The 26310-nt window shown below is 42.4% G+C and overlaps 1 protein-coding gene across 1 annotated transcript in view; it reads right to left on the bottom strand.

Annotated features, from left to right (window-relative positions):
* Positions 1-12721: 12721 nt before the first annotated feature.
* LOC133440527 (collagen alpha-6(VI) chain-like) overlaps positions 12722-26310 on the bottom strand; it is a 92930-nt gene continuing 79341 nt past the window's right edge. The window contains exons 38-42 of the mRNA XM_061717803.1: positions 22662-23318; positions 22444-22540; positions 22128-22322; positions 20012-20068; positions 12722-13169 (exon numbers count right to left, since the gene is read on the bottom strand). Coding sequence (XP_061573787.1) covers positions 13115-13169; positions 20012-20068; positions 22128-22322; positions 22444-22540; positions 22662-23318 — 1061 coding nt within the window. The 3' untranslated portion in view covers positions 12722-13114. The remainder of the gene's footprint in view (positions 13170-20011; positions 20069-22127; positions 22323-22443; positions 22541-22661; positions 23319-26310) is intronic.

Genomic DNA, 26310 nt, shown 5'->3' on the forward strand with positions numbered 1-26310 from the left:
GCGTGCGTGCGTGCGTGCGTGCGTGCGTGCGTGCGTGCGTGCGTGCGTGCGTGCGTGTGTGTGTGTTCAGGACGTTCCTCCACCACCATGCTGCTGCTGATCTGTGGGTGGTTGAATGAAACGAAATGAAATGAATGAAATTACTTTATTTGTTGAGCAGGGACTGTGCATATTAATAGACACACGTGTAAATATTCACGGTTGTAGCCAGAGGCTAATTTCCACAGCAAATTAATGCCAGACTGAAAAACCAGCAGACAAAGGAGACGAGATATAATAATAATCAATTTTATTTCTAAGGCGCCTTTCTAGGCGCTCAAGGTCGCCGTAGACAACATGTTAAAATAATAGCAGAATACATTTAAAAACAAACATCAAAAGCATTAAAAAAAAACAGCAGAGGTAAGAACATTAAAAGAGATGAATTGTTAGATGAGATAGGCAGTCTTGAACAGATGAGTTTTGAGTTGTAATTTTTTGACAGGGGTGGAACCTTGTACAAGTTCGCTATAGAACTTCGTTCCCTCCTTGCGCAGTGCTTTATGCATCTAATTGTGCTAAATTAATAAACTCTAAACTATAAACTCTAAGTCAGTGAATGAGTCAAGGTTCCTGAGTAGGGGTGGTAGAGAGTTCCAGAGACGAGGAGCAGAGCGGCTGAATGCTCTGCTCCCCATGGTGGTGAGACGGTGGAGGGGACAGACAGTTGTAGGGAGGAAGAGGATCTTAGAGCTCGGGAGGGAGTGTGGACGTGGAGGAGATCAGACAGGTATGGGGGGGCAAGGTTGTGGATGGCCTTGAATGCAAACAGGAGGACCTTGAACTGGATGCGGAACTGAACCGGGAGCCAGTGGAGCTGTTGGAGGACAGGAGTGATGTGATGGATGGAGGGGGTCCCAGTTATGATGCGGGCAGCTGAATTCTGGACCAGTTGGAGTTTATGAAGGGATTTGTGAGGGAGGCCTAAGAGGAGAGAGTTGCAATAGTCCAGGCGGGAAGTGACGAGGCTGTGAACAAGGATGGCGGCAGTGTGGGGGGTAAGGGAGGGGCGGAGGCGATTGATGTTACGTAGATGAGATTGAAAAGATAGTGTGCTGTCCAGGATGACACCCAGGCTCTTAGCTTGGGGGGAGGGTGAAACAGTGGAGTTGTCTATAGTGAGAGAAAAACTGTCGGTTTTGGATAAGGTGGATTTGGTGCCAATGAGGAGAACCTCTGTTTTATTACTGTTTAATTTAAGGAAGTTTTGGGTGAACCAGGTTTTTATTTCAGAAATGCAGTCAGTAAGGGATGTGACATCCATACCAACAAAACACAACATTAAAGAACACGACTGAGCGGCGCGCAGGTGGTCGAGTGGTTAGAGCGCATGCCACATACGCAGTGGACCCCGTTTCGAATCCCGGCCGGGGACCCTTTGCTGCATGTCAGTCCCCCTCTCCTTCCCATGGTTTCCTGTCATTGAACTTCCAAATAAAGGCGTCTGTGCCGAAAAAACCTTTAAAAAAAAAAAAAAAAAAAAAAAAAAAAAAAAAAAGAACACGACTGAGGACGTATCTCAGGAAGGACGACGGACCTGGATGATTGACAGCTCTGAGGAGTCTCCACGGCCAGCAGAACCAACGATAGCTCACACGTCCCTGTGGGTGTTACCTAAGCGGGCGTTGCCCAAGCGGGCGTTACCTAATCGGGTGTTGCCCAAGTGGGCAGTGCCCAAGAGCGCAGTGCCCAAGCACAAGAGGGCGTTACCCACGCAAGTGTTGACCAAGCGCAAGAGGGCGTTACCCACGCAAGTGTTGACCAAGCGCAAGAGGGCGTTGCCCACGCAAGTGTTGACCAAGCGCAAGAGGGCGTTGCCCAAATGGTTGGTGCCCAATAGGGTGTTACCCAAGTGGGTGTTACCTAAGCGGGCGTTGCCCAAGCGCAAGTAGGCGTTGCCCAAGTGGGTGTTGCCCAAGCGCAAGCGGGCATTACCAAGCAGGGCGTTGCACAAGAGGGCGTTGCCCAAGAGGGCGGTGCCCAAGAGGGTGTTTCCCACGCGAGTGTTGCCCAAGCGCAAGAGGGCGTTGCCCTAGCGGGTGTTACCCACGCAAGCGGTGCCCAAGAGGGCGTTGCCCTTGTGCAAGCGGGCGTTGCCCAAGAGGGCGTTGCCCAAGTGGGCGGTACCCTAGTGGGCAATGCCCAAGCGCAAGCGGGCGTTACCCAAGAGGGTGTTTCCCAAGCGAGTGTTGCCCAAGCAGGCGGTGCCCAAGCGCAAGAGGGCGTTGCCCAAGCGCAAGAGGGCGTTGCCCTAGCGGGTGTTACCCACGCGAGTGTTGCCCAAGCGCAAGCGGGCGTTGCCCAAGAGGGTGTTTCCCAAACGAGTGTTGCCCAAGCGCAAGAGGGCGTTGCCCAAGAGGGCGTTACCCACGCGAGTGTTACCCAAGCGCAAGAGGGCTTTGCGCATGTGGGTGGTGCCCAATAGGGTGTTACCCAAGTGGGCGTTACCTAAGCGGGCGTTGCCCAAGAAGGCATTGCGCAAACAGTTGGTGCCCAAGAGGGCGTTACCCAAGCGGGCGGTACCCTAGTGGGCAATGCCCAAGAGCAAGCGGGCGTTGCCCAAGAGGGCGTCACCCAATCAAGTGTTGCCCAAGCACAAGCGAGTGTTACCCAAGCGGGCGATGCCCAAGGAGGTATTGCGCAAGCGGTTGGTGCCCTAGTGGGCAGTGCCCAAGCGCAAGCGGGCGTTAGCTAAGCGTGCGTTAGCCAAGCACATGAGGGCATTGCCCTAGTGGGCGGTGCCCAAGCTCAAGCGGGTGTTAGCCAAGCGGGCGTTGCCCAAGCGCATGAAGGCGTTACCCAAGCGGGCGTTGCCCAAGCGCAAGAGGGCGTTACCCAAGCGGGCGTTACCCAAGCGGGCGTTGCCCAAGCGCATGAGGAAGTTGCCCTAATGGGCGGTGCCCAAGCCCAATGCGCCACTACAGTCCACCACAAGTTTCAAGTTGCGAGTTTCAAGTTTAGTTTATTCATACATAGCCATTAAGATAAACGTATACGATTGAGACCAATCAGACATCTATAACGGTCCTCTGCTGTGTATGAATGTATGAATGTATGAATGTATGAATGTATGAATGTATGAATGTATGAATGTATGAACGGCTCCCCCAAAGTAAGATATTGAAAGCTTTGGAGAGGAAAAATGAAATTTAAAATGTAATGTGGTACCGTTGGGAATATGAAAACAGTAGATGTTACAATACAGACAATCATTCCACGGTCCACTGCAGTCCACTACAGTCCACTACAGTCCACTACAGTCCACTAGAGTCCACTACAGTCCACTACAGTCCACTACAGTCCACTAGAGTCCACTACAGTCCACTACAGTCCACTACGGTCCACTACAATCCACTACGGTCCACTACAGTCCACTACAGTCCACTACGGTCCACTACAGTCCACTACAGTCCACTACAGTCCACTACAGTCCACTACAGTCCACTACAGTCCACTACAGTCCACTAGAGTCCACTACAGTCCACTACAGTCCACTACGGTCCACTACAATCCACTACGGTCCACTACAGTCCACTACAGTCCACTACGGTCCACTACAGTCCACTACAGTCCACTAGAGTCCACTACAGTCCACTACAGTCCAGTACAGTCCACTACAGTCCACTACAGTCCAGTACAGTCCGCTACAGTCCACTACAGTCCACCAGAGTCGTCTGCAGGACGACGACACCGCACATGAAGCGGTGATTTCGGGGCTTCAGACCCGTCACGTTCAGAGACCGTTGGAGCTTCTTCTGCCGTCAATAACTCCAGTAAATAAAAGTCCCCAGAACCGTCCGCCGCTCCGCTCTGAGGACTCTCCACATGATTCCCCATAAAACTTTAATGTCCCACAGAGCCATAAAAGCTAACGGCTCAGCAAACGGCTGCTGCGACTGTCCAAGTCTGACGTCTCCATCAGAACTCCGGTTCCTGCGGGACTGCAGCTGCTCGCCAGGACACGTTTCATCGTTTAGAGTCTGAACCGAGTCCAAACGATTAAAAAACCTCTTCCACGCTCAGACATCACGCCGGGGGGAGTCCCGGCGCATTGGCGGTTCCTTGGAGAGACACTGATATGAGCCGTCTATTGTGATCTAAAAGAGGGATAACAAAGTTTTAAGTCGTTCACATCTGAAATGTCTCCGTGTTGAACTTAAGTCTTATTTTTCCTCCGTGGATCTTTTCTTCTTGAATCAGCGACCAGGATGTCGTTTACTCTTGAATCTGAACTTAGGATTTATAACTAAAGAATAATAGATAGAAACATCGACATAGATCAGTTTAAACACTCTGGTGTAACAATGGCCTCTAAAAACCTTTTAAAAGGAACCCTGGCTATTAAGACATGTAGGTCTTAAAAGATAGATGTTGGTATCAATTATAACAATGTGATATAAAAAACCTTGTTGATGTCTTCGTTTTTATAAAATTTGAAAATATAATTTAACTCGTAGGTCGCCATTGTTGTTTACATTCTGGGTACTGACGTCAGACGGTGGCTCCTGCTAACCCCCGTACACTGTTTTGACACCCAGAAACAGATGAAAACACAGCTAAACAGGTGACGGCGCACCAGAAACACAGATCAAAACACAGCTGAACATTAAGGTGACGGCGCACCTACAAAAAAGTAAAAAAAAAAAAAAAAAAAAGTACAGCACCATACAGCATGAACTACAAAAACACCATAAAACTCAGAGACTAACAGACCACACGTTTCAACTAGCAGATAACCGATGCTACAATAAAAACCCCAGCCAGATCTGGCGTCATTAAGTTAAATAAAGATGTTCTTGCCTATATGAAGCGAAGTCTGCGCCTCCCGTTTTGTCAAAGTCCCGGGCCGGTCCCCTCAGCCTCTGGTCTGTCATCAAACGGTGGACCCAGCACCGAGGCCGGTTTTAGGGGGGGGCAGGGGTGGGCTATGCTCACCGGCGTCTCCATCCCGGCCAGAGCGGAGAGCGGAGAGCGGGGTGGCGGAGCGCTGCAGGCGCCGTAGCCTACGCCGTCTACGCCGTAGGCTACGCCGTCTATGCAGGAGCCTACGCCGTCTACGCAGGAGCCTACGCCATCTACGCAGGAGCCTAATGCACTGGTAAGATGCTCACGACATTGATCATTTTTGCAGATCTCCCGTGCATCACAGAACTTTGATCCAGTTTGCCTGAACCGAGATGTCTTATGGGCTCCCTCGTCAGCCTCCACGGCCGGGAGAGTGCTGCTCATCTATGTTTTGGATACCTGTCCCAGTTAAACTAACGCGGCTTATCCGCCCAGAGCCACCGCTCTACGTCATCGCCCCCAGAATGCATTGCGCAGGTAGAACATGGCGCCTCCCGCAGGTCAAAATATGTGATAAACATTGTAGATTTTTAAAGCAATTAGATTATTTTATGTGTTTCTAACAACATATTTTAGTATAAGAGAACAATTGTGGCTAATTAGGGACTACATGTCTTAATAGCCAGGGTTCCCTTTAACAGCCCTCCTGTTAGCCGCAGAAGCTAATACAAGTAAATGGACTTATTTTCATAAAGTCTTTCTACAAAGAAATGTACGTTTTACGTCTCATTTATTAATTCAAACACGCACTAATGTACTTGGGAAACAGTTAGGCACCAAATATAATATATTTAATTTTCTCAGACGGCAAAAATAAGAACTTTATTGATCCCACATAGGAGTAATTCATGTTATATCAGCTATAGAGAACAAGGTAGTGCCGAAAAACAATATATATCCCCCTCACAAAAATAAGCAAAATAGAGAAACATATTTTCTCATCAACAAAACATATTTAAAATGTTTCAAGTAACAAAATAACATATTTGAACCATTTTTCAGACAATAAAATAAGATTCTTATTTTTGTGAGGGGGGATATATTATATTTGGTGCCTAATTGTTCCCCAAGTATATTAGTGCGTGTGTGAATGAATAAATGAGACGTAAAACGTACATTTCTTTGTAGAAGGAGCTTTATGAAAATAAGTCCATTTACTTAGTTTACAGTCTTGAACATCCAATATGGAGGAGACGGTGACGTATCGCAGCAGTGGGAGAGAACACTCGATGTGGAGTCTACGTATAGATGTCTATCAGTGACGTGCGGTCAGGGGAGGCTGTGCCTCCCCTGACATCATGGAAAGAAAGAAATGTAAAATTAAAAAAAAATATTTTTTTATATTTATCAATTGATTTGTACTATGAAGTAATTTTCCATTTAACTTCACCATTTTTAGATTATTTTTTCTTCAAAATCGCTGAATTTTCACATTTGCTGTTCAAATGCTGAGAAGATGCGGGCGGTGAGGCAGCGCAGCGCTGAGCCTCCCCATGGATCAGCAATCACTCGGCTAACTGTGCTGCCATGCTAATAGCATGTAGCATGATGCTATTAGTGAGACCAGATCGCTGTCTCTTTGTATGTCACTATTAAAATGTTCAAACACGTTTGCTATAAGAAATAAGTTTCCATAGTTAAGCTGATTTATATAATGTCAACATTATATAAACTATATGTGTGTAATGTGTTTCTTGGGCCGGCGCAATTATACTGTAAAACGGCTGAAGAGAGGCACGGGGGAGGCACGCACTTCTCCTGCCTCACGGTAGGGGGCGCTGGTGAGCTCAGGGATTCTTCTTGCCACTCATTGGCTGCAGAATAAGTGACAACAAGCAGGAGTTTACAGTTAGCAAGTCAAGTGCAGTTATATAGGACTTCATTTATAAGTAAAGGTAAGACCATAATAACTTTTTTTTTAATTAAATGTGCTTTTTGTGCACTACAGTTTGTATGTGTAAAGCATTTGTATGTGAATGACGATTGGAGGTTTTAAACATAACCAGTTAACTGCTGCCATTCAAACGGTGAATAAGTTGCTCTGGAGGTTCATATCAGTTGCCTCAGTTGCCTTGAAATTGCCCCTCGGGGATAAATAAAGTTTTTCTGAATCTGAATCTGAATCTGAATATGCTTGTAAATCTGACTGATGAAGTCAGTGCCGCCCCATCCATGAATCAGAAGAATCAGAATCAGAATCAGAATCAGAATCATCTTTATTGGTTTCCAGGTTCCAACATTGTCCAACAAGGAATTTGACTCCGGTAATTTCTCTCTTTGGTGTTAAAATAGAATAAACAATAAAACAAATGTGATATTTCTATGATACAGAATAAACAGTATAAACATTTAAGGTGCAGAAGTTTGAGGTAGAGAGAGAAAAGAAAAGAAAAAGGGACAGTTCTGAATAAAAATAAACATAACCTATTTACAATTTTACAGGGCTTGGGGGAAGAATCTGTCCCTATGTCTGGAGGTTCTGGCGCAGGTAGACCTGGTCCTGGTCCTGGTCCTGGTCCTGGTCCTGGTCCCGTTTCCTGGTCCTGGACCGGTACAGGTCGTCGATAGATGGGAGGTTAGTCCCAGTTATCCTCTCTGCAGACCTGATTGTCCGTTGCAGAATCTCTCCATCCATGAATCTCTCCATCCATGAATCTCTCCATCCATGAATCTCTCCATCCATGAATCTCTCCATCCATGAATCTCTCCATCCATGAATCTCTCCATCCATGAATCTCTCCATCCATGAATCTCTCCATCCATGAATCTCTCCATCCATGAATCTCTCCATCCATGAATCTCTCCATCCATGAATCTCACCGTATGTCACTGATGTCTATGGTCTGGGACATCTGAACGACCTTTGACCTTCTTTCAGGGGCGTATCTAACCTCCCCCCCGACTGGCAACCCCCCACCTGAAGACCTGCTGGTGGAGCATCCTGGAACAATGGTCATGTGACATCAGTAACACAAACAAACCCCCCAAAAAACAACAAAAAACAAGAAGAATTAAAGCTGCAAGCAGCGATGAACGGGCCCTCGCACTCACGGCCACCGCCCCCATAAGCATATCAGAAATGACGCCACCCACAACTTCCTATGTCAAACCATTCAAAAGTTATGGCAGAAAAAAGGGACAACCAATCAGAAGAAGGGGCGGGGCTAATTCAGGCCAATGAAGCTTAAGGACTCATTACAGAGTCCCATGACGCCACCCACGACTCTCTATGTCAAACCATTCAAAAGTTATGGCAGAAAAGTATTCTAGGGGGCGCTGTTGAGCCGTTAGGCCACGCCCATTAATGCAAACCATGAAATATCAAATTTATCACCAGGCCTGGCTTGGTGCAAAATTTGATGACTTTTGGAGAACTATCAAATATGGACCAATCAGATGAAGGATGGGCGCTTTTTGGCGTGTAGCGTCGCCACGGTAACGCTTTTGACTGAGAAAAGTAATGCGCGTAGTCGCAGGATGGAGTATTTTGATGTATAACACACCTGGGTTCACGTTACGGTTCGGGCCGTATTAATTCTCGAAGGAATGGCTCATATTGCTCCAAAATTACGCAATTAATTCAGAATGTTCAAAATGGCCGACTTCCTGTTAGGTTTGGGCCATGGCGTCAAGAGACTTTTCTTTAAGTTGTGACATGATACAGGTGTGTACCGATTTTCGTGCATGTACGTCAAACCGTATCGTGGGGCTTGAGGCACAAAGTTTTCTAGGGGGCGCTGTTGAGCCATTAGGCCACGCCCATTAATGCAAACCATGAAATATCACATTTATCACCAGGACTGGCTTGGTGAAAAATGTGGTGCCTTTTGGGGCACGTTTAGGGGGAAAAAGACCCTCATTTCATCAGAAGAAAGAATAAAGGGCCCGGGACGGGGTGGGCCCCCCCGAAGACGTCGCTGCTCCGTCACAGGAGCCCTGGATGTATTTTAGTTATACGAGTAAGAAGATTCGTGTTTAAAAAACATTTATGTTGGTTGAGGAAAAAGAAAATCTCACCTGTTTCCTTTTAGTGAAAGAAGTTGGAATCCTTTTTTTTTTTTGAAATGGTTCAAGAAAAGAAACAAAAACAGCAGATGTTTTTAATTTACCAAAACATATTTTGGATTATTGTCTAACTGGTGACATTTTTGTCTCATTTCAGTTTCTTTTAAAGTTTCTGGCTGCAAGCAGACAACCAGCTGGCACCAGGGGCCCAGACACTGATATGAGCCATCTATTGCTGGGGTCTTCAACCGGGGGTTGGCGACCCCTAGGGGGCCACGGAGGTACTGCAGGTGTATATATATATATATATATATATATATATATATATATATATGTATATATATATATATATATATACATATATATATATATATATATATATATATATATATATATATATATATATATATATATATATATATATATATATATATATATATACAGGGTGTGATTTGCCGGTGGGGATTTCCCCCCTCTGGTTTACTCGTCCTACTCTCTGCTGAATTATTTTTTATCCTTGGTGGGGACAAAATGTATCCCCCCCACCCAAAGTATTTTCACCATTACATCGTAATTATTAACAACTAATAACAACCACAATACACAGAGTCCGTGTTCATTCTGATTGTGTGTGGTTTTGATATCGGGAGCGAGTCGCGCCCACAGAAAACAGTTTTATTTTGAAAACCAACCGGATTTTCTTGCATTCCAAAAGTCCGACTTCCGGTCCGCCAAAATAAAAGATACAGTCAGTCAAATGAATGAAAAAATGAAAAGAATCCAGAGCAGCATCTCCTCATATTTTACAGGATCACAAGCAAAAATCCAGAGAAAAAATGCGACAGAAGATGAAACCAGATGTGACATTGCTGATGGGATGGAGGACAGCAGCATCTCCCTGAGGAGAGCTCCCATGTTTTCTGTTAAACTGATATCAAGAAAGAATTAAATAAAATATTATTTTTGTTTATTTATTTTTATTTGGCACATTTAAAAACAATATTAGGAGAAAATATTTCTACAAATGCAGTGGTTCAGTTCATGTTCAGAATAGTCCTACCGCCTACGTTATGTAGCTTAAGTGTAAGGTTTACACAAGAAACAAGTTTTCATATAGCCGTTACTGTTGGACTGCTGTTGTGTAGTAATTTTTCTGAATAAAAATATTTCTCAAAATTATCCCCCCCTCTGATTTTTTCACAAATCGCACCCTGTATATATATATATATATATATATATATATATATATATATATATATATATATATATATATACATACAGGACTGTCTCAGAAAATAGAAGATTATTATTATTATATTATTATTAGATTATTATAATAGAATATTGTGATAAAGTTCTTTATTTTCTGTAATGCAATTAAAAAAACAACAATATCATCCATTCTGGATTAATTACAAATCAACTGAAATATTGCAAGCCTTTTATTATTTTAATATTGCTGATTATGGTTTACAGTTTAAGATTAAGATTCCCAGAATATTTTATAATTTTTTTAGATAGGATATTTGAGTTTTCTTAAACTGTAAACCATGATCAGCAATATTAAAATAATAAAAGGCTTGTAATATTTCAGTTGATTTGTAATGAATGCAGAATGGATGACATTTTTGCATTACAGAAAATAAAGGACTTTATCACAATATTCTAATTTTCACAATATTCTAATTTTCTGAGACAGTCCTGTAGATGTGTTTCACCTTTTAAGTTGAATTATTGAAATAAATTAACTTTTACACCATATTCTAATTTCCCGACCTTCACCTGTATCTATATTTATATTTAGCATATTAGCATAGACTATTTCAGTTGCTAGCATAGGAGGCTAGTTCAGCTGCTACATGGTTGTCTGTCTGTACAGTTGTGCTAGTTCAATGCTATTAAAGCACTTTAAACTTTAAATCAAAGTATTTTGTTTTTTCATATAAAATAAACACATTTTTATTCAGTTAAGAAGTTTTGGGGCTTTTTTTTTGGCGGCTGCGCTGCTGAAATCGGGGCGTCCCTTATTTCTATTTCTGAATGGTTGAAATGCTAAAAGAAGCAGAACTAACAGTTTATTCAGTTTTCCTCCGTCAGTGTTTGCTGGTGCGAGCAGCTTTAATTCTGTGTTTATGAGAGTTCTTGTGGTTAAAAACATGTCACTTAAACCCTCGACGAGGGCGGAAACTCCTCATGTGGTTTTAAAGTTTAAACCGACCGGCCCGGAATATCTGAAAACCAATTTAAATGTGAAGAACATCTGGACTCTTCCATACAAATACCTTCTTACAAATAAAGTGAGGGAAATCTCTTTTAAAATGTTACATAAGTATTACCCTGCTAATCATTATCTTCTTAAATTCAAAAGAGATATTTGTGTTGACTGTTGGTTGTGTGAAATGTCCCCTGAAACACTGGTACCTGTTTTAATGTCCCTACACTAACACATTCTGGAAAGATGTTTCCAGATTTATTATAGATAAAATTGACTCTGACTTCACTCTGTATTGGAAACATTTATTGTTTGGTTTCATCAGTAATGAAAGAAACAAATCTAGAGAATCTTTTGTAATCAATTTAATAATTATTCTTGCAAATTTCATATTCGTAAATCCAAATTCAGTCATTCAAAACCCCTTTTTTTAATTTTTGAGAATGAAACCAAACAATACTTGAGTTCCATCTCTGACTCAAATAACAAAAAAGCTGTAAAACTGTTAATTTATGCTCTCTATTTAATGTGTTTGTTTAAAAATCCCCCTGGCTCCTGTGTTGTTGTACTCTTATGTATTAACAACTGTTTTGTATGTCTGTCTGTTTATGTTTTTTGTAATATGAGAACTATTCAATAAAGCTTGTTAAAAAAAAAAAAAAGAATATCTGAAAACCACTTCCTGTTCCTGCAGAATCTGGAAACCACTTCCTGTTCCTGCAGAATCTGGAAACCACTTCCTGTTCCTGCAGAATCTGGAAACCACTTCCTGTTCCTGCAGAATCTGGAAACCACTTCCTGTTCCTGCAGAATCTGGAAACCACTTCCTGTTCCTGCAGAATCCACGACATTCCAAAGACGGTTCTGTTCTCATCATCTATCTCGTCCGGATCTGCATTTCTGCTTTTATTAGAAACAGATAAAAACCCAAACATATTTTAGGTTCTTGTCTATGGAGCATTTTTTGTGCCAAAATTAAATAAATAAAAAGATAATTAATCAATTAATGAATGAATTAATGAATTAATTAAATGTCATTAAGTAAAATGGGAATTAAATATAACATTCATTAATTAAATGTGTCATTAATTAATTAAATACTGAAAAATTAAATATATTTTTTTACTTAAAATGAATTGTATTTTAATTAATTTATTACATATTTAATTCCAATTTTAATTAATTAATGATACATTTAAATAATGAATGATATATTTAATTCCCATTTTAATTAATTAATGACAAATTAAATTATTTAATGACATGTTTAATTAATGAATGTTATATTTAATTCCCATTTTAATTATTTAATGACAAATTTAATTATTTAATGATATATTTCATTCCTATTTTAATTAATTAATGATGTATTTATTTATTTCATTTTGGCACCAGAAATCCTCCATACTTCGGGCCGCTGTCCCGGGGTTGGAAGTGATTTGGCTCCTCCTGGTGGCCGCGGGTCGGTACTGCAGTCTTTTATTTTGATAGGGTGTTGAGACCTTTGTGCTGCTTTTTATTGTACAAAAAGTTTGATTCGATTAACTTAAATGTTCTGGATATTTCTAAAACATCTATTTAGTGTTTAGTGTTTGTTTCAGATTTGATCTCAGATACACGTTTGAATCAGAAGGTTTTATTAAAAACAGCTGGGTCATCAGTGATCAGCATTAGTGACTGGTGACATCATTCCTCGGGTTTAAGGACAGGAAGTAGCACCAGGTCTTCGTGGGGGGGGACGGGGGGTCAAGGTTCAGGGACATGAAGTGGGACAGATAAAGACGCTCCCAAGTGGATTATTCACAGAAAGATGAGAAAGCAAACAAGTTCAAGATGGAACTGGTGACGCAAAGACCACAAAGCCGTCCTGGAACCGTCCTGGAACCGTCCTGGAACATGAATCTGTCCTGGAACATGAAACTGTCCTGGAAGCGTCCCCGACCCAGAAGTTCAGATGAAACTCTCCCAGATCCCAGACGTCCCGAGTCCCTGACGGTGGTCGTGATGAGGAGGTTACGTCGTCTTCTCCGCCGGGTGTCGTCGCTGCAGCCGACGACGTCCGGGACGTCTGGAGGAAGGAGGGAAGGAAAGAGACGGAGTTACTGATTAGTTAGGACGAAGGAGAGAAGGAGAGAAGGAAAGAGACGGAGTTACTGGTCGGTTCGGACGTCTGGAGGAAGGAGAGAACTATCTGTGTTTGACGACGTTGGGTTCGTAATCAAAAGAGAATCCCACCAGGGCCGGATTTAGCGAGGCCCACTAAGGTGTGCAGACTGAAATGTAGGGTGGGCGACGCTGACCGTGCCGCAACGCGGCGTGAGCGGAAAAATGTTGGGGGGTCAAACCCCTGAAATGCATAGAAAACTCTGCTGTCATCATATCAGTTCATCTATCTTCTCCTTCTTTGACCAACAGTATGCTAACCCTAACCCTTCCTGACACTTCCCTCTGCATTTACCCGGGCTTGGGACCGCTGTTCTGCCAATCCTTGTTAGTGAAATGCTACTTTGTGGTTCTGCGCACGCGCACAGTCGATTTTCAAAGTTTGATTGCCGCACCAATCATTTATTGCACGATGTAAAATGGATAATATGGGATGTTGAATATTTGATCCTTCAAAATAAAACATTTTGTGAAAATTATACGATGAAGAGAGAAAAAAAACCCAATTCTATCGCTTTATTTGATATTCATTCATTCATTGGCCTTTATTTAACCAGCAGATCATTAAGAACATTCTTATTTACAATGACGGCCTGGCAAGAGACAAGGAAGTGGTTTAGAGTAAAACACAAAAATTGTTCCTCTGCAAAGGTAGAAAACCATTAGGTAGCATTTTTGGCAAAGCAGCAGAAATTGGCAGAACACCGGCACAAATAGGCTTGTGTCCTGTTGAGGCTGCACTTATTTTATGTTTTTTGCTTTTTTTTTTTTGCTTTTTTTTGTTTGCTTTTTTTTCCCATCAATCAATCATACCCTACGGCGTAGGCTCTGCGTTGATTTAAAAGGTCCCGCGGCAGCCTGGTGGCTCCAGAGCTTGCACGGCACCGCAGCACCGCCACCTGCACCGCCCTCGCCGGGATGGAGAGAGGCGTTTCCATCCCGGCGAGGGCGGAGAGCGCCGGTGCGGGTGGCGGTGCGCTGCGGTGCCGTGCAGGCTCTGAAGCCACGGCTACGCCGTAGGGTACGCGGCGACGCGCACCCTACGGCGTTGGTGTAACCTGAACCAGACGTCGGTCCCTCCACCGAGACACAACTTTTGCGGTATGCGTTCATTGTTGTGTCTAAAAATGATGCGCAGTGCCCACCCAATCAGAAACGGTACAGATAGTGATATGTTATATTTATAAAAAAATAAAATTATAAAAGAATAAATGATCCCCATAACTTTGATTGGGTGGGCAGGACGCACGTTTGGGTGGGCACACGCCCCCCCCCCCCCCCCCTAAAACCGGCCTCAAATCCCACTATCTGTGTTTGACGACAGCTGTTTTGTTTTATTTTATAACTTTCTTGTAGTTTTGTTTTTGTTTTTTTGTTTGTTTTAATTACATTTATTGGAAAGTGTTTTTTTTTTTAATTGCATCATTTGTAATTTGTTTGTTTGTACTTTGTCTGCATATATATTAATGATAAATACCATGTCGGTAAAAACCCAAGGCATAAATATATATGCATTTTTAATGTATAATATATATATATATATATATATATATATATATATATATATATATATATATATATATATATATATATATAATTTTTTTAATATATTTTCTTTTTGTTTATTTTTTCATTACATTAATTGAAATTTGATTTCTTAGGAAAAAGGGACAGATAAAATAAGCTTAGTCTTCTTTCTGTTCCCTTTCATTCAAGGAAAGAGATTTGTTGTCATTATATTGAACTGTTTTGTTTTTCTTTTAATGAGGGAAATAAAGAATAAAATCAAAATCAAATCAAAAATCAGGACGACAGGAAACCTGTTCTACCTTTTAAAGGAGCCGGAGCGACAGGTCGATGCAGGAGCGCGCTGACGCCACTAGGGGGCGACAACTCTCACGCTTAGAACATACAGTATTCTGGAATTATTGCACATACAGGACTGTCTCAGAGAATTAGAATATTGTGATTTTCTGTAATGCAATTAAAAAAACTAAAATGTCATACATTCTGGATTCATTACAAATTAACTGAAATATTACAAGCCTTTTATTATTTTAATATTGCTGATCATGGTTTACAGTTTAAGAAAACTCAAATATCCTATCTAAAAAAATTAGAATATTCTGGGAATCTTAATCTTAAACTGTAAACCATAATCAGCAATATTAAAATAATAAAAGGCTTGCAATATTTCAGTTGATTAGTAATGAATCCAGAATGGATGACATTTTAGTTTTTTTAATTGCATTACAGAAAATAAAGAACTTTATCACAATATTCTAATTTTCTGAGACAGTCCTGTAAACCAGGGGTTCCCAACCTTTTTTGAGCCAAGGACCAGCAGAAGTATAAACAAAAAGCTCAGGGACCGGTTGACAATTTATGTCAATTTTAATAAACATTTTAGAAAAAAACTATGCATTTTAAAATGCAGGCTATCATCAGCGACGTTAGCTGATGTTGTGGCCTTTAAAACTTGCTTCTGCAAATGTAACTCACGTTTTTTCCTTTCGAAAAATTCCACTGGTTTGTCTTTGAGAGAAGGATGTTTTGTATTAAGTGTCTTTGAAGCTTGGATGGCTTCATTGCTTCGTTGGCGAGCGTTTCTCCACATAAAATACATAGTGGGTTTGGCGCCTCCAAATCGCCCGTTGCAACAAATCCATATTTTATATACATAATGTCGTACTTGCGATTAAAGCTTTTGCTTTTCTTTTTGGTAGGATTTTCTACTTGTTCATCACCATTTCTTTTACTGGAACAACCAGTAAAGAAACGGCTCATGGAGGTTTGCTGAGGTCCACTCATCTCTGCAGCTGACTGTACCTAACCTGCATACAGCACCTGTGCATGGCGCTGTTCAGTCCGGTCGGGTACCAGAACTTATTGTCCGCCAAGCCATGACAGGGCTGCCACTCAAAGAAACACATTTCGATTTATACAAGTTTTGGATGAAATTATATGACAAAAAAATGCAAAAATTGTTTTCTTAAATTTAGTATGAGGTTGCTTTAATTATGTGGCAAATGATAATAAACACGAGAAAGATGGGTACTTCAATGAAAAATAGATATTTTATTCAACTTTGCTGCTGTTCATACAAAAAGTAAATAAAAAACAACAATTTTTTTTCAAAGATTTTCACTTGAAATAAGTAGAAAAATCTGAGATTTTTTTGCTTGTAATGAGAAGATAAATCTTGTTCCACTGGCAGATTTTCCTACTTATTTCAAGTAAAAATGTACTTGAAACAGGTGAAAATTGTCAAATAACAAGTTATTTTTATGGAGTTATTTTTCTGGTGATGACTCTAAATGTTGAAATAGCAGTAAAACCACATTCATTGATGAAATGACATAAGGGATGGAAAGGAGGGATGGCAGTTTTACAGGGGGATGATTTGGACCGTTTTTATTTCAGGGGGGATGATTCTGACCGTTTTTATTTCGGGGGGGGGGGTGATTTGGACCGTTTTTATTTCAGGGGGGGATGATTTGGACCGTTTTTATTTCAGGGGGGGATGATTTGGACCGTTTTTATTTCAGGGGGATGATTCTGACCGTTTTTATTTCAGGGGGGGATGATTTGGACCGTTTTTATTTCAGGGGGATGATTCTGACCGTTTTTATTTCAGGGGGGGGATGATTTGGACCGTTTTTATTTCGGGGGGGGGATGATTTGGACCGTTTTTATTTCAGGGGGGATGATTTGGACCGTTTTTATTTCAGGGGGGGGATGATTTGGACCGTTTTTATTTCAGGGGGGGGATGATTTGGACCGTTTTTATTTCAGGGGGGATGCTGGCTTTAGTTCTTCTGAGGAGGAGACGAGCAGCAGCAGCAAGGAGGGTCCATGAAATCCTCATGAGAAGACTTGAGAAGATTTGGGGGAATCCAGGCTCGTTGGAGCTACAGCTCCATGATGACCAGGTCTACTTCAGATTGAACAGGGAGCAGTTTGACAGCCTGTTGGGGAGTGGGTCCTCAGCAGGATGACAACCACCTTCTCTCCTATTGGTCGCACCGAGATGCCCTCACAGCGCGATGAAATTAAAAAATGTTCAATTCAGACGCAGGCAGGTGAAACGCCCGTGGCAGGTGGCCTCTCGCGGTAGCACATACACAATGAATGGGAAAGCCGGCGGCGGTCCCGCTTTGCGCCCTCTATGTGAAAGGGGCTTAATACTGTTGGCCCCTGAAGGTTACATTTGGCCCCATAATAGCCCCTGTTTGAGAAAAATCCTAGAACCCCCAGTGCCAAGTTTTGTTACCCGCAACTGCGCTGACACGCAAAAAAAAGAAAAGCTGCTGAGACCCTGTCGTGCAGCGCTGCTCTCGGCAGAGATTGTATGAGGTGAAGTGAAGTGAGATGCCTCACTCCATTGGGAAAAAAACGTCTGGTGACAATTTTGATTATCGCTTTTTTGTCGACAACGTCGACGAATCGTTGCAGCCCTAATTATGATCGGAACACAAGCCATTCCACGGCCCGGTAGTAACGGCTCTACGGACCGGTACCGGTCCGGGGACCGGGGGTTGGGAATCACGGCTGTAAACTCATGTTCTCTGGATTAATAACTTTATAAATGCTAAAGTTGACTCTTCCTTTAAGTTGAGAATTCAACATGTTCTATTTGGTTTATCACAAAATGACATGAAAAGCCCAGACAAAGTATATTTAATCAACCTTCTCTTAATTATTGCTAAATATCATATTCACTGTACTAAATCTGCTAGCCAATGTCCAGATATAATTGTTCTCAGAGATTTATTAATATCATATTAAAAAACGGTTAAAATCCGAAGCTTATGTGAAAAATAGGATATTCCCTGATCTTTTGTTTTTATTTATTTTTCCTCCTTAAACTTCAAACCTTCTATTTTATTTTAGTTTTTTATTTACTTAGTTGTTGTTTTTTAAATTTTTAATTTATGTTATTTGTGTTATTTTGTATTTATTTCTTGGAAAAAGGGGCAGATTAGATAAGATTCTTCTTCTTTCTGCTCCATTTTCATTCACAATTTATGAACATTTGTGTTTGTATTTGTATTGAATTGTTTGGTTTATTTTTTGAATGAAATAAAAAATAAAATGAAAAATGAAAATGAAATTATTTTGATATATAATTTACTGTCTTTAATTTGTAACTGCAGTTTATTCTGAAGTTTTGTACTTTTTCTGTATAAATCTGTCAATAAAAAAGAAAAAGGAGCCTCGTTGTCGTGGAAACGCACCTGGGACACGCCCACCTGTCACTCACATTTAGCCTCGTTAGCTCGGCTGGCTAATTACCACGACAGAGACAAAGAAGGAGAGATTGTCGTGTTCTTCGGTCGTTCAGAGCTTCCTCCAAACATCTGACTGACTTAAATCCTCTCTTAAAACTGATTTATTCTCGTTGGCTTTTAACTCTCGTTGAGACGACGGTTTTATCCTGATTTACGGCGGCTCCTCCGGCTCCTCGGGGTCATCTCTGTTGTGTTTTAATTCCAGTCCGCTCCTCCTTCCACTGTCATTACTTATCTTAATTGTCCCGGCGTTCAGCTCTTGGCTCGGCTGCGATGTTTTAAAGATCATCATCAATAATAAGAGTGTCAGCTGGATCAGAACTCCCAGAATCCTCCTCTCCCCTCGGCTGCAGCAGTTTCAGATGTTTCAGATGTTGAACTGATGTTTGGAGCGACTTGATAACGACTAATGCGTCACAGATTAGCACGAGCTCACAAGGAGTTACTGTTAACTCAGACAATCAGCGCTGTGAACAGTTTTACACAGGAAGTGTTTTGGACAAAGTTTGGAGGAAAAACCACCTGATCGTGGAGTATTCAAGTGAGACTGAAATATCTCACAGAGCAAAATGTAGAAAACACAAAAATAAATACAGTTGGAAATTAGAGGAAGAGACGTTTGGTTCGTATTTATCGTCGTAAAATTTTATTACTTGCGTATAAAGCCCAAAACGGGTTAGCTCCGCATTATTATTAGACCTGATAGAGCCTTATGTTCCTGGCAGAGCTCTACGTTCTCAGAGTGCAGGTTTACTCGTAGTTCCTAGAGTATCTAAATGTAGATTTGGAGGGCGGGCGTTCTGCTATCAGGCACCATTACTATGGAACCAACTTCCAATCTGGGTTAAGGAGGCTGACACCACCTCCACCTTTAAAACTAAACTTAAAACATTTCTGTTTAGTAAAGCCTATAGTTAGTGTTTAGTAAACCTCTAGCTGGTGTTGGTAAATCTCTAGGTAGTGTAAACTTTAGTGTGTCAGAGTCGCTCCTGTAGTTTCTTGTGCTGGCCCCCCCTTCTCCTCCCTTTTCTCTCTTTTGTACATGGTGCAGCATCCTCTGCCGGTGGAGAAGAGCATCTCTGAATGTAAAACACCGGATCCTGCAGTGTGGGAGTGAGAGGGGCAGGGTAACGGCCCGGTCAGGGTAACGGCCCGGTCAGGGTAACGGCCCGGTCAGGGTAACGGCCCGGTCAGAGTAACGGCCCCTTTTGGGCGGGGGAGAGGGTTGTCCCCACCCCCGGTCATCCCGCTGCTGCTTCCACCTGCCTGCGATCCCAACCCCTGGACCAGGTCCAGGTTTCTTCCTCCTAAAGGGGAGTTTTTCTTGCCACTGTTTATGTAATAACTGCTCGGGGGTTTATGTTTATGTTCTGGAAACATCCTGGAGACACTACTGAATTGTAAGAGATGTTGGGTTCGTATTTACCTTTGGAAGAGTCGCTTTTTTCGTATTTACCTTCGGAAGAGTCGGCCGGCGGAGACGCTGCTGTTGTTCAGGTGACGTCCAGCGCCGCTGCAGACGACACAGTCGGAGAAACAATCACACAAAAGCTCCATAAAAGCTGTTTACGAGAACGTTAACGACTTCTCAGCCACATGGACTCAATCAGCCGTGAGTTACGTCTCACTCCATTAACCACAGACAATTACAATCAGAATCTGATCCAGAGAAACTCCTCTGGGGTTCTCGGTGGTAAAGTGATCCCACATGCAGATCTGGACCAGAACCGAGCTCTGCGGGGAAAACGTCCTCATAAAACCCAAATCCCAGGCGTTGAGACGAGACACTAAGGTTGTAGAGCAGCAACGAGGAGGAAGTTGTAACGTCTCCGATCATTTTACGGACCAGAAAACATCAGAGAGCAGAGGCTTGATTGATGTTTGATTGATGTTTGATTGATGTTTGATCGATGTTTGATTGACGTTTGATTGATGTCTGATTGATCTTTGATTGATGTTTGATTGATGTTTGATTAATGTTTGACTAATATTTGATTGATGTTTGATTGATGTTTGATTGATGTTTGATTGATGTTTAATTTTCGTTTGATTGATGTTTGATTAATGTTTGACTAATATTTGATTGACGTTTGCTTGATGTTTGATTGATGTTTGATTGATGTTTGATTGATGTTTGATTGATGTTTGACTGATGTTTGATTGATGTTTGATTGATGTTTGATTGATGTTTGATTGACGTTTGATTAATGTTTGATTGACGTTTGATTGATGTTTGACTAATGTTTGATTGATGTTTGATTGACGTTTGATTGATGTTTGATTGACGTTTGATTGATGTTTGATTGATGTTTGATTGACGTTTGATAATGTTTGATTAATGTTTGATTGACGTTTGATTGATGTTTGATTGACGTTTGATTGATGTTTGATTGATGTTTGATTGATGTTTGATTGACGTTTGATTAATGTTTGATTGACGTTTGATTGATGTTTGATTGACGTTTGATTAATGTTTGATTGACGTTTGATTGATGTTTGATTGACGTTTGATTGATGTTTGACTAATGTTTGATTGATGTTTAATTTTCGTTTGATTGATGTTTGATTGACGTTTGATTGACGTTTGATTAATGTTTGATTGACGTTTGATTGATGTTTGATTGACGTTTGATTAATGTTTGATTGACGTTTGATTGATGTTTGATTGACGTTTGATTGATGTTTGATTGACGTTTGATTGATGTTTGATTGACGTTTGATTGATGTTTGATTGATGTTTGATTGATGTTTGACTAATGTTTGATTGATGTTTAATTTTCGTTTGATTGATGTTTTATTGACGTTTGATTGATGTTTGATTGATGCTTGATTGATGTTTGACTAATGTTTGATTGACGTTTGATTGATGTTTGATTGATGTTTGATTGATGTTTGATTGACGTTTGATTGATGTTTGATTAATGCTTGATTGACGTTTGATTGATGTTTGACTAATGTTTGATTGATGTTTGATTGATGTTTAATTTTCGTTTGATTGACGTTTGATTGATGTTTGATTGACGTTTGATTGATGTTTGATTAATGCTTGATTGACGTTTGATTGATGTTTGACTAATGTTTGACTAATGTTTGATTGATGTTTGATTGATGTTTGATTGATGTTTGATTGACGTTTGATTGATGTTTGATTAATGTTTGATTGATGTTTGATTGATGTTTGATTGATGTTTAATTTTCGTTTGATTGATGTTTGATTGACGTTTGATTGATGTTTGATTGACGTTTGATTGACGTTTGATTGACGTTTGATTGACGTTTGATTGATGTTTGATTAATGTTTGATTGATGTTTGACTAATGTTTAATTTTCGTTTGATTGATGTTTGATTGACGTTTGATTGATGTTTGATTTATGTTTGATTGATGTTTGATTGACGTTTGATTGATGTTTGATTGACGTTTGATTAATGTTTGATTGACGTTTGATTGATGTTTGATTGACGTTTGATTGATGTTTGATTGACGTTTGATTAATGTTTGATTGACGTTTGATTACAGTGCAGGTCTTTTGTGCGTGCTAGCGTGTGTGCGTGCATGCTAGCGTGCGGCTACCTCGCAGGTTGGCTCTGGAGAGGGAAATCCCGTCCTCTCCTCGTCTCTTCATGTCTGGCGACCCTCCTGGTCTGGGGGTCGTCCCTCCTGGTCTGGGTCAAGGATCCGGTCTGGGGGTCGTCCCTCCTGGTCTGGGTCAAGGATCCGGTCGTGGGGTCGTCCCTGAGCACCTCATCCCAGTATATAGGGCTCTGACTGAACAGACAGACAGACGGGTTTGATTGGACAGAAAGACGGGTATGAGGTCCCGGGGTGGAGGTCCCGGGGTAAAGACGTTGGGTTCGTATTTACCTTCTGAAGAGGACTAGGAACCTACCCCTGTGGTGGAGGCGTGGAGGTTAAGACGTCATCCGGCTCCGTCAGGCGACTGCAGTCGGCCTTCAGGGTGGGTGGAGGATACGAGTTCATTCCCTCTGAAAAAGACAGACACCTTAATTCCCTCTGAAACAGACACCTTAATTCCCTCTAACAAACAGACACTTAATTCCATCTGAAACAGACAGACGAACCCCTCGGGTCGGCGGCGGTTCTTACTCTGCAGGGCGGAGAGGAAGACCCTGAAGAAGCGGTGGGCGTAGCCCTGCTCCTCCGGCCTCAGCCGGCCCAGGTGCACCAGGTGCTGCTGCACCGGCGGACTGGCCAGCTCCTCCACCTGCGTCCGGTTGTAGCGGTCGCCCACCGTCACCACGAACATGGCCACGCCGTCGCACTTGGCCTTCTGGGAGACGTAGCGCAGCCGGGCCCGGTCCCCGTAGGCCGTCTCGGCGCCCACCACGGCTAGCATGGCCTTCCTGCGGCGCGGCGGCCCGCCGGCCTTCAGCAGCACCTCCTTCAGGGCGAAGTCCAGCGTCCGGCCCAGCGCCGCGGCGCCGCCCTGCTGCCGCGTGTTCACCAGCAGGTGCTCCCTCACCTGCTCCTGCCTCTGGTACCGCTGCAGGTTGAACTCCAGCTTGGTGGTCTGGCCGGAGCCCTGCTGGACCGCCGCCACCCGGGCCCGGTTCCCCGGCCGGCTGCTCAAGGGGCCGACGGCCAGCCGCTCCACCACCGACCCCAGCAGCTGCTGCGTGCCGGCGTACTCGTCCGCCTGGACCTCCCTGGACCCGTCCAGGACCAGGACCAGGTCCAGGTCCACCTGCTGGGGCTGCTCCACCTTCTGGATGAAGGAGCACTCCTCCGGGCGCGAGCAGGGGTCTGGGGATGTTGAGTAAAAAATAATTCAAAACCAAACTGAATATGTAAACTGCATGTGCTGATAAACTACTGTTTCTGTATGTGAAACTAATGTGCATTCCGCTGACTTTCACTGAAACTACCATGCTGTACCAGACACAGATAAGAGGGGCCCCGAGCAATAAACTTGGGCCACCCCCCTCCCCCTTTCTCTAAGAGTAATAAAACTTGTTCTCGGACGCAGAGCTGGCAGATCTAGGTAGGATGGCTGCAGAGGCGGTTCAGCCTGGGTCTCCCTTTGCAGATCTAACCTCTTTAATTGTATCCCAGTCTTGTGTCTTTATTTAACTTTTCCAGCTCAATCAACAAACCCGGGGTGATCAATTCGATCACAACAATTTGGGGGCTCGTCCGGGATTGAGAAAGAGGAAAAGAGGTAATTATGAAAGAACAGCTGGTTACGAAAAAGGCGAGGACACGGCTGCGCGGCAAATTCAGGGTAAGCAGGCCTTCTATCTGCATTGAATATCACTCAAATCAAGACCGTGTCAGAAGTCTTAAGTAAATACCCAGCTGCTGAATTTAATAACTGCTAAATTTAAGGAATGATAACTGCTGAATTTAAGAACTGCCAAATTAAAGAACAATTGCTGAATTTAATGACAACTGCTAAATTTAATGAAAAAACAAGGACAGGGGCTGGAATAGGAATTAAAGAGGAAATATTTAGAAAGGGTTTGAGGCCCATAGAGGAATGTTTATTAAACGGTTAGGGTCCGAGGATGTTGGGGTTAGAGGCCCTTTTTTAGATATCTGGGATAAGTATTACAGTAAATAATAGTACAGGAATGTAGATGTTGTCCAAACAAAGGTTTATAAAGAATAAGAAGTGCAGAAAGTGGAAGCATGTGTCTCGGTTTGAAAAGCAGACCGACATTTTTAGATATTTAGATATTTAGTTTTGCAAAAATGATCCATATGACGATTAGAGTTTAGACAGTCATCAATGAGGACTCCAAGGAACTCTGTAGAGGTTACTTTCTTTATTTCTTTATCATTTATTTTGATCTGAAAGGCCAGATTTTCCGTATTCTTTTGTTTCTTTATGGAAACTGAATGATATATAATTTGTTTTCTTAATATTAAGAGAGGTTTTGTTCATTTTGATCCAAATATCCACCTTAGAGAGCTCATTGTTAAGGAGATTTTGAATTTCATGGAATGTTATGTGATACAAGAAAGGTTGTTTCACTGGGCATTCCTAGAAAACATGTCAGTGTTTAGCCCCTGGGGCAGATCATTTTTAACTTTATTCTGTACGAAGATATGTCTTTATGTAACATTCAACAGTGAACTATGAAGGAGCTTAACAAGAAGGAATATGTTTTTCAGTTATTGTAATTATTCATTTGATCATCAACCAGTATTTTGGGGCAAATATGCCCTAGTTTCATATGAGCTAATCATTTTTACTTTTTGTTACCTAGAAATGTCACTTTTCCACAAAGGAAATGTTAATCGTGTGGACAATCCTAAGTACCCCCTGACCGCGTAAAGGATTTAACAGAGTAATTTGCATGTCTGGATTGTTTAAGTGGGTGTACATACAGTGCCCGAAGGGAAAGAAATCAGTAATGTTCATAAAGAAACAATTATTGCTGATCTGTATGAAATTGTAGGATAATGTATTGAATCATCTGGAGTTGAGTATTGTGTAGTCGGTGAGATCATGAAGGCGTTTGGGAAACGCTGGATGGGACATGTAAATATGAAGACTAAGGGCCCGATTTACTAAAGGTTTGCGTGCGTAAAAACCTGTGCAAACTTGACATCACCCGCAAACCAAAGTGCCAGCTGATCTACTAACGGCGTGCAAAGACGACTGCGTCTCTGAAATCCGCAGAATAGCGCACGCAATTCAGTTAGTACTTTTGCCCTGATGAATAATCAATATGGGGCGTACCCGGCAGAAATCCTAAATACTGGGAGGGGAAGATGCAAATTGCTCCATTTACCACGCGCAATGAGATTTACCAAGCCTGAAAGTAATTGCGCGTATTGTGATTGCGTCTGTATTTAATACGTTCGAAAGGAAGGTGCTAATCTGCTGCTGCTGTTATTGTGGCAAGGAGGCGACATCCAAAATCAAAGAATACGCAGAGAGAGAGTCTTTATTCTGCTGCATGCTATTTTAAAAATGGTTGCACAAGTTTTATTAAAGGCCACTTTTTCTTTAGTTCTTCGCCTTATATCTTGCCACCTTCTCTTATTGTGCCCCCCTCCACTCGCCCACAAGCAGGCCAAGCCTTTGTGCCAAAACTTTGTATTTTTTTGATTACTTATCTTATTGAACGTGAAATCATCCTTCGTAAATTACATTTAAAGGTGACCTATTATGGCATTTAATGTATATTTTAAACAGGCCTTGAATGTCTTAAAAACAATCTAAAGCTTGTTTTTTCTACATAAATCAGAAATCCAGCCTGTGGGCCCTGTCACTAGTTTTACCGCTTCTAACCTCTTTTTCTGTGCTTCATTTTTAGGGAAGGGGGGGGTATGATAATGAGGCTCTGTGCTGATTGGCTCCCTGAATGACGTGTAGCAGGGGAGGAGAATAAACCTCACTCCGCCAGAGCAGCCCGAGCCTGTAAATTATCACAACACTGAATTTTCACAAATGGAAACTTTATTGTTAAAAAAATAAAATATTTCAGCCGGATCTACCCGGCGGATGCTGAACGCTGGCCCCGGAGCCACGTCGGGCGCCCGGGAGCAGCGCTGCTGGAGCAGCGCGCATCACCGCGGCTTTAACGGGGGAATCTGACCGGTTCCGACCGGCCGGGACCGCAGGAACCGGCCTGGACTGGTAGCAGGGACTCCCGGGGACCGCCCAGCGGAATTTCAGCCGGATCTGCCCGGCGGATGCTGCGCGACGGGCGCTGCAACCCCACGGCGGGCGCACAGATCCCCTCCGGGGCACATCCTATGCGCATCGCACGTTACCGGGGATCAA

Source organism: Cololabis saira, chromosome 3 (genome assembly GCF_033807715.1).
Source record: "Cololabis saira isolate AMF1-May2022 chromosome 3, fColSai1.1, whole genome shotgun sequence".
NCBI classification, from domain to species: domain Eukaryota; kingdom Metazoa; phylum Chordata; class Actinopteri; order Beloniformes; family Belonidae; genus Cololabis; species Cololabis saira.